A 9,062-nucleotide genomic window follows, 5' to 3' on the forward strand; every position below is an offset into this window, starting at 1 on the left:
CTCAGTAAATAAAGTGCACAGAAATAGTAGAAGGTATTTGATACCAACTTCTGGCCTCTACAAGTTCATGCACACACATGCAGTCACACATCATGTGAACACAACACATTTGAACATGTGTGAGTGCACACACATATATTACAAACTGCGGATATAACTCCTTTGGGATAGTAATTGCCTGGTGTGCTTGATGCTGTGGGTTAATCCCCAACATGGCATGAAAGCGGTGTGGGGGTAGAAACAGAAGGATCAGAAATTTAAGCTGTTCTCAGCTACAAGGTGAGTTTGAGGCCAGCCTGCAATACATGAAAACCTGTCTCAAAAGACAAACACACAAAACTGCACAGATTGTGTCGCATATTCATTGTAAATCCTGACACTTGCCATCTACAGATGAAAGGACCATATCTAGCCTGTGGTGACTATCCCCACACCTGCTTCACAAGAGTTCACAAGGCTCAGAGAAGCCCAGGACCCCGTGGCTGTGAACCCTCTAATCCAGGCTATGTTTCCATCCTGTAATCCAGTATAGACTTTGCAGTCTATTATTTGATACAACCCGTTCTGGAACATGGGGGCTCTTCATCACTATGGCATTCACACTCCAGTTGGCCTTCAGGCAGCTGTCACTTCATAGTCGAGGAAGCAAGCCAGGTGGGTGGCCTGTGTCATCAGCCTCTGTTTTCCCAGCTCTGGGAGAGGGTCACTTTGTTGTCGCCTTTCTTTTATGTAGTACTAGGAATGGAACCCCGGGCTTTCACATGTTAACTAGCACAATAGCAGCCTAGCCTTTCAGGTCCTGTAATATGGATGAGAAGAGACTTAGGTTGGTGACCTCACTTGTCTATGGTCACACCCTAGGAACTGGCTGGGTAGAGCCTGGGCATGATGGCTGACTTTGGATTTTTCTGCTGTTAAGACAAAATGAGCTTTCTCTTTTTTGGGAACTATTCACTTCAGATGTCACTGCTTCAAGACAAAATGAGCTTTCACTTCTTTGGGAACTATTCACTTCAGATGTCACTGCTTCAAGGGGTCATAGCTGTGCCTTGAACACTGTAACTCCGAAGAGCTGTCTGGTTACAGGGATGTCGGGTTGAAGAGTAGGCCACAGTGCAAGGCAAGACTGGGTCAACCCAAATGATGATTTTGGAACAAGAGTTAGAAGCAGGCTCTCTTTCTCTGACAGGGAGAGAAGCCAAAGTCTTTCTAGGAAGCAAGCCAAAATGTGGAAGGGGTGACAAACAGGTGCAGGGGAGGTGAGCAGGTACCCAGTGAGGTCAGGCCCAGATCCGTAAGCACTGTGCTTGCTGTTTGTCCCCAGCTGTCATGGCAGTGACTTCTCTAGGCACAGCTTCCCTGCCCCTGCCACCTCTGGGCAGAACTCACTGTTCCTGTCCCTTGCACTGAGCCTAGAGTACCAAAACCTGTTTCTGACTGTGCCCAGGTTCTTCTGCACAGCAAAGCCATAATAAGCTAGCTTTCCACATCAGGAATTTAGCCCAGGATTTAAGAAGTACGGGTCAATAAATACAGTACATGATAATTCATGCAGCAATCCAGGGAAGGTTCTTTGACGATTTCTCAAAGCAGGAAAATAATCAGGAGGGATCTGGGAGTTTACAGGAAGAGATTAAAAAGATGACAGTCACCAGGGATACTGACTTGTGAGTTACTTTCTGCAGCACACAGGTACAGGCAGAGCAGAAAGTCCACTGGTCCTGCCCCCCTCCAAGGAGAAGAAACTGAGGTGCATTCTGTGGCCCATAAACTCCTTGGCAAGAGAACATCTGCTAACACAGGATATGTGGACTTCCCTGGCTGCACAGGAAGTAATTCCCCACAGAGGCAGACTGGGCCTGAAAACATGATGCCATTTCTCCCCTTTCCATTTTCATGGATGTGTGCATATGTTTTGTGTGTGTGCACATGCATACTTGTGCATGCATACAGAGGCCCACAAAATTGATGTTGAGAATCATCTTCCATTGCTCGTCCACTTTATTCATGAAGGCAGGGCTTCACAATCAGAGTTCACTGGCAGGGTTAGTCTTGCTAGCCAGCTTGTTCTGGGGATCCTACCCCTCTGCATTCAGGGGCTAGAATTACTTATCAGCTACTACCCCATCCAGTATGTTATGGGATCAGAGCTTCACTCTCACTAACAAGTATGTTAACGACTATGCCATCTCCACAACCCGACTCCATTTGTACTTTATTACAGGGGATACTGTGTCTGGATATGGAGGTTTTCTCCCACCAAAGAGCAGGGGCAGGAATCAGATGGCTCCTACTCAGCTGAGAGAGAACTGCCCTCCAGGCCTAGAAACTCCCAACTCGGGTTCTCTTTTCTATATGTTCCTGCCCTGTCTACAGGGGCACAATTCCATTTTTCCAACTGTTGCTTTTTCACAGGAACAATATAGGAGTGGCTGAAAGATGGAACCTACCTCTGGACCCCTTTGCCTTTTTTTTTTTTTTATTCTAAGAGGTAAGAAAGCAAGGCAGATGGGCCAAAAAGAATAGACCAAAAGCAGGACAGGCTAGAGAACAGGTGGGAGTCTGGAAGTGGAGGATCCAGGTTGAAGCAAGAGAAAAATGAGGAAAAGACACAAGCCCAGTAGATGCAGGCCACTGTCTATGAATTATTCATCTTTGTGTTGAGGCCCTGATCAGAGCCCAGCTCAGAGCCATGGAGACGCTCAATGAATGTTTCATGAGCTCTTGCTGAAGATGAAAATTCACAAGTGGGCTTGTTTTGTACTGCCTAGATTCCCGAGAAAAGTGCAAACACTGGCTTGGCACATGGGTGACAGTTCTTTGTGCCTACAGCAAATCTAAGACAAGAAGCTCTGGGGGACCAGCAAGAAATGACTAAAGATATAGAAAACCAAGAAGAGGAAGATGGAGAGGGAGAGGAAGGTGAGGCTGCAAAGCTTGGTGCCAGCAGATCCCGACTATGACTGGACACTACCTGAGCAGGATTTCTGAGCCTCAGGACAGGACAGTGGCAAGGTTGATCTGAGAAAATTAAGTGAGATAGTATATACCAATGGGTTTTTGAACTGTAAAACTTACATTACTTATTTTCAGTGACGGAATCTCACTATGGTACTAGGATGGCCTCAAAACTTGGGGTTCAAATAATCCTCCTGCCCTAGTCTTCTGTGTATCTGGGACTCTGAGCACATGCCACGTAGGTGGCTTTTAGTAGTACAAGTGAGGCAAGGGTCTGATTACAGAAGGACCAAGTGACAACTGCTCCATTCTTTTAGGCACTTCTGAAGTTTTTTTTTTTTTTTCTTCAGGAACAGAAAATTCTCGACTGATTGACCTCAAAATGGTCTCCTTGGCCTCTGGCCTCACCTTCCAGCCTCTTGTCAGGATATCACAGATATCCTTGGAGTGGCAGCAAATGAAAGTGCTCTAGGGAATCCAGCTCTATACTCTGATCAGTCTGTCCCCAAACCTCACAGTCCATCCTCCATCACCCCTTTCAGGTTCTCAAAAAGAAGGCAAAACCCCTAAGGGGCAAAGCTCCTTGAGAAACAGCCTGGGGAGGGATCCCCACATCTTGATGCTTCCTTTGAAGATTTCTTTATTGTCCAAAGCCTTCTGCCAATCTGATCTCAGACAGTTTAAGAAGAAACAGGGGGATGCCAAAGAAAACCTTGGTGCTTACTCCACTGCTCTCCAATTCTGTCTCCACCGAGTATGTTTTGTGTCTTATTTGGGAAGGCAGTAAGCTTTAATGTGGGGACATCAAATGAGCTCGCTTTGATTTAGCTTCTGTCTCCTTTTCTCTGTGAGTACTTTACATTCTAGCTGTTCCATTCCTCTAGTGTCTTAGAACTTTCCATTGTGTCTGCCTGGGGCTCACTATTTATGACAAACTTTGCCACATGCATCTTATTGGAATAGGTGAGGATTATCTCCCATGGGGGTGGGGGTGGGGGTGAGGGTGAGTGTGAGGGGTGTCTCCACTTAGTGACTCTCTGCATCCAACAAGCACAGGGATCACATCTGCGACCTATGCTGACTCCTACTTTACCTTTCCTATCATGGGGCAATTAACATCCCAGACACCAGACTCAGAACCAATGAAAATGACACAGGAAGCAAGGAGACCAGGTTAGCAGGGAAGAGGACTCAGGCCTTCAGAACGTAAGAGCAAGCCATCCAGGTATCTGCTAGGCTAGATATGAGCATAGACATTCGGAGAAAACTGGCACCCTAAGAACCTTAGGGGAAACCCTAAGAACTTCCAAAAACAAGGATGAAATACGTCTGGCTTCTTAAAGGAACTACAAAGTTCAGGGCTGTTGTCAGGCTGAGCTTCCACACAAGAGAACCTATTTATTGCACAATGTGGAATAATCGGATCAAACCAATCACATTTGTTGTTTTACTTTTTAAGGAACTTTTTGGTAAGAGCCTGGAATGGGAAGAAGCCATCTGCAATTCACCTACAGAGTCATGTACACACCAGCACCCAAAACAGTGGGAAGACCCCCAGATAGGAGCTGGAAAGTCTTCTCCCTGGGAAACGAAGGTCTTCTCTGACTGTGAGAAGGTCCACGAGAGCTAGGACACTCAAGGAATGTGAAAAGCTTTCACTCTCCTAAGGTCTAGCATCACCAGCCCCATGGACGTAAGCAGGGTCCACAGGCAAGGAAAATAGGCTTTAGGCAGTATGAATGTGCCAACTTCTCTCCTCAATCTGCAGTAAAATTGTATCCTTTCATCAAAGCCTCCAGTCCATTGATTAGAGTATGGCTACCTAGGGTGATCTCAAAGAGAAAAGATGTGGAAGAATTGAAACTAGGCTTTCTGGTCTGCACCTGTGCCTGGAGCAGTTCTAAGGCGTCAGCTCTGTACCCAATCCCACAAAACCCAGAGGAGGCTGGACTCTTAGGAGCTCTAACATGCCCAGGAGTGTAGGATGCTGAAGGAGCATGGTGGCTGCCAGAGCGACGGGTGAGACATGCTGATGCCAGGATAAAGAATGATGCTGACCTGTGAGCTTGCTGAGTGCTCTGACAATGGTGACTGGGAAGCTGTATTAGACATATGTTCCAGACCCACCATTGCTTACCTATACCCCTGATGAAACAAGCTGCCTTGCCTCAAGTTTTTTAGGCCTTGTGGAACAGAGAATCAAAAAGAGAAGGTATAATGAGTCTTGTATTGTTCTTAAATGTGACCGACCAGTTATTCAGATTCAATCATGGATGGTCTAGAAATCAATCCAATATTGGAAAAAACAGTCTTCATTTGGAAGTCTGGTTCTGGACATTTTCAGAGACATATATGGAAGCTAGCTGCAGTTCTCTATGATGTTATGTTAGCAAGGGATAAAGTTGGGGCAGGATCTGGATCTCAAAGAGGTGTTAGCACATGTGTTAAGGCTCTTTTAATTGTCAAGTTAAAATTACTTTTGTTTCTTCTACAGGATTTAATATATTGCAATGATTGTACACCTTCTAATTGTGTTAGTGTTTTGAAATCCAGCATGTCAGTTACGAAGGTCTATCAACCAGCTTTTGGTTTATTGCCCTGACTATCACAGAACCCTGGTATTCTAAAAATAGCCTGCAAGTACTGAAAGAAATGAGTCAGGCTTTAAGCAGAAGCAAGAGGGTAGTGGGCTTGATTATTGCTGGCATAACAGCTTTAATTACATTAATTGCTAGCACCACTGCTTCTGCAATTGCTTTGACACAAGAAGTTAAGACAGATACTTTTGTTAATTATTTAGCAAAACTGTTACTAATGTGTTGAGTATACAAGAGGATTTAGATAGGCATTTGCAACATCGGGTTAATGTTCTTCATCATATTCAAATTATTGGAAGAAGGTTCAGAGTTTAAGAGTAAGGAGCCATCTCAAGTATCGTGCCAAATACCATTGGATTCAAGTTAGTTCTAAAATTTACAGTGGTAGTCATTGTAATTAGGAAAAGGTTTAAAGACACTTGCAATGTATTTGGCATAATTCTAACACCTCTCAGGATGTTTTAACTTTACTTAGTGATCTTATGAATTTCAAGATTGCTGCTCTCCTGATCACTGACGCAGTAGATACTGCTGATAAAATTACCCATGGCCTGAGGTCAGTATTTCTATTTTGATCAAACCTCAAGAATGGCATATATAACTTGATCATGTTAGCCCTTTTTGTCCTGGGAATACTTTTATTCCTGCCCATCATGTCAAAGTTTGTCTTTAACAATATCAACATGTTGGCAGCCAAAGTACATGGCTTGAACTTGAAAATGGACCCCCAGACAGAGTTATTAAATTAACAGGCTGGCAAGCCAAGGACGGGTAAAATTCTGCACAGAGCCTTACCAACCTAAGACAGAAGTGCATTGCTTTTGATAATGCATATTTCATGACAGGTAAGGAAGGCATTCTTGTCAGAACAACCTAAGATAGGCTCAGTCTTTTTAATAAAATAAAAAAGGGGGAGAGGAGGAGAGCCTTTGGGGCTGCTTGGCAAGAATCTGACGTGGGCCAAGGACAAGGAAATGGGCTGCTTGGCAGGAATATGACATTGGCCAAGGACAAAGAAGTAGGCTTCAGGCAGGAATCTGACATTAGACTAGAACAAAAAAGTAATTTCAGACATTTATCTAAATATTAGGCTAGAACAAAGAAGTAATTTCAGATAGGAATCTAAATATTAGGCTAGAACAAAGAAGTAGGCTTCAGACATGAAAATGACTTTGGGCTAGGACAGGGAAGTTGGCTCAGATATTTTGGTCATCTGGATAAGCCCTTAGAAAACTGTGATCATGGGAGTGTTCCCAGAATTTTATTTATTGCCTTGTTCTTTGACTATTTGTGTTTATTGTCTTGCTTGTTCCTTGACTATCTGCATCTATTGTATTGCTAGTCCCTCAACCTAGAACTGACCTTAATACATGCATGTAATTAAAATGGTATAAAAGCAAAAAGGAGGAGGAGGATGGAATAGGGGAGTTCTAGGGAGGGGAAATGGGGAAAGGGGATGACATCTGTATTGTAAATAAATAAAATATCCAAGGAAAAGAAAAAACAAAACAAAAACCAAAACAAACAAAAAAGAATAGAAACTAACAAACTTGCACAAGAAAAGCCCACACACAGGTCAGCATCCTGGACTTTGATGTGGAGTGAGTTCTGAGAAGTTTATCCCTCTTCTCAGCCTCTTCCCACTCATCTTTTCCAAGCTCTCTCCAGCTACATCTTTTCCTCTGCTCTCAGCTCACCAAGAAAGGTGCGATTTTCTTTGACTTTGCTTCTCCTCTTACCCACCCAACTACACCTTTATGATTGGGGGTGGGGCCAGGTATGATATGGGGTACTGTGCAAATATAGGATAGATACACATTTGGTGTGAATAAGGATCACCTCAGTTCCACAGAGGTCTCTGAGATTTCAACAACCTCCAGGAGTACAAGAGGGGAAGGGTGATCCTGGCAGGATCTAAATACAGAGGGCTAGTGAGTCGAATGTCCGATAGTAACCCCAGAGGCAGATGGACCTGTTGCCAAGCCAGTCTTAGTGCTACTAGATTCACCTTCTAGATCCCCTGCGGACTTGAATTTTGCAAAATCCAGCCCGTTCGCCTTCTACCAATTCCCCACCAGGATTTCCCAGAAGGCTGGCACTTGGAGTGAGTCGGGATAATCCTCGGGAGCGTGGGAATCTGAACTACTAGGCAGTCCCTGTCGGGCAGCCATTGTGGACTTTCTCAGACAGGAGTCCAAGCAGGAGCGAGTCCTGGCCAGGAACCAGCTTTCCTTCTCCGCCCCCCGGTCTGGCAGGAGAGTCCCACATATGGCTGCCCGCTCTCAAGCTCCTCTCCGTGGCGCCCAAAGGTGGCCATCTTCCACTTGGGGAGCGCCAAACACGAAGGCCCGAGCGCCCCCTTTGGAGAGTCCCTGGCTCCGGCTGGACCAGCGCGCAGCATGAGCTGTGGACATGCACCGGGCAGTTTGCCACTGATGGGACTTCCACAGAGGTGCTAAGGCCTGGCGCCCAAAAGGCTCGGCCCAAGTCTGCCCAGCTGACCCAGAGGAGGACGATTCTGGGAGCGAGATGAGAGCACTGGTACATTTTCTTTCCCTGTTGGACGTCCTGCGCTCCATTAAGGACCGGAGATCTGTTTGGCGCCCAGGGACCCCGGACTCCTGACACCAACCTGCAGCAGACAAGAGTGGCTGGCACCCCCAGACTCTTACCGTAGCATCTTCTCCGGAATAGTGTCCGATGACACGGTGGCCCCCCGGGTGCCGCTGGGACCATTTGGTAACATTGTAGACCTTGCGGTCGATGACGAGCCACCGGTCGGTGCGCAGGTTGTGCTTCTGAATCTCCTCCCAGCGGAAGGTGGGCATCGGAGACTGGCGCTCGGTGCTTCCCTCTCCCTGGTTACCTCCCTTCCCCATGCTGCCTGTCTACCCGGATGCCCCGTGCGCTACGGCCTCCGGGCGCCCGCGGCTCGCAGCACCGACGGTCCCTCTCCTGGCCGCAGTGTGCGGTCGGCGCCCTCCTCGCTTTCGGCTTTTGTCTTCTACTCCTCCTCCCACCGCGCCTCCTCCCCTCGCCTTCGCTCCTCCTCGCCTTTACTAGCTAGCCAGTACCCCTGCCTTCCCTCAGGAGTACCCCTGGCTTCCCAGTGTCCCCAGGCGGTCCCCTTCCTCCGCCCACCCTCGGCCCGCCTGCAGTGGACTTTTGCCTCCGGTGAAAACTCCAGGGTAGCTCAGGGCCTCGACGCCTCCTCCCCTCACCCCTCTGGCTCCCCCCGCTCCGGGCTCCGCATCCTCCCGAGTTCCCCGCCACCCGGGTTTCCACAGTGATCAGCAGAGCGCCTGCACCAATCAGGGCTCGTCGCCCCGCCTGCCATTGGCCCAGGAGGATCTTTCGAAGGCCAGCGGGCTGGAGCGGCGGGTCCACGGCTCCCCCCTCCCTCGCGCCCGCCCGCATGGAGTAAAGCCCTGCTGGGCGGCCGGCGACGTGTCTGACCTCCTCCTCCTCCCTTCGCTGGCTGGAGCGGGGGAAGCCGGAGTAGCTCTC

General features: G+C 47.5%; 1 protein-coding gene across 1 annotated transcript in view; it reads right to left on the reverse strand.

The window, feature by feature from the left end:
- Window positions 1-8,573, reverse strand: part of Fads2 (fatty acid desaturase 2) — a 40,369-nt gene extending 31,796 nt beyond the window's left edge. The window contains exon 1 of the mRNA XM_034500990.2: window positions 8,228-8,573. Coding sequence (XP_034356881.1) covers window positions 8,228-8,434 — 207 coding nt within the window. The 5' untranslated portion in view covers window positions 8,435-8,573. The remainder of the gene's footprint in view (window positions 1-8,227) is intronic.
- Window positions 8,574-9,062: the final 489 nt, after the last annotated feature.

The sequence above is a fragment of the Arvicanthis niloticus genome, chromosome 1 (genome assembly GCF_011762505.2).
Source record: "Arvicanthis niloticus isolate mArvNil1 chromosome 1, mArvNil1.pat.X, whole genome shotgun sequence".
Taxonomy (NCBI): Eukaryota; Metazoa; Chordata; class Mammalia; order Rodentia; family Muridae; genus Arvicanthis; species Arvicanthis niloticus.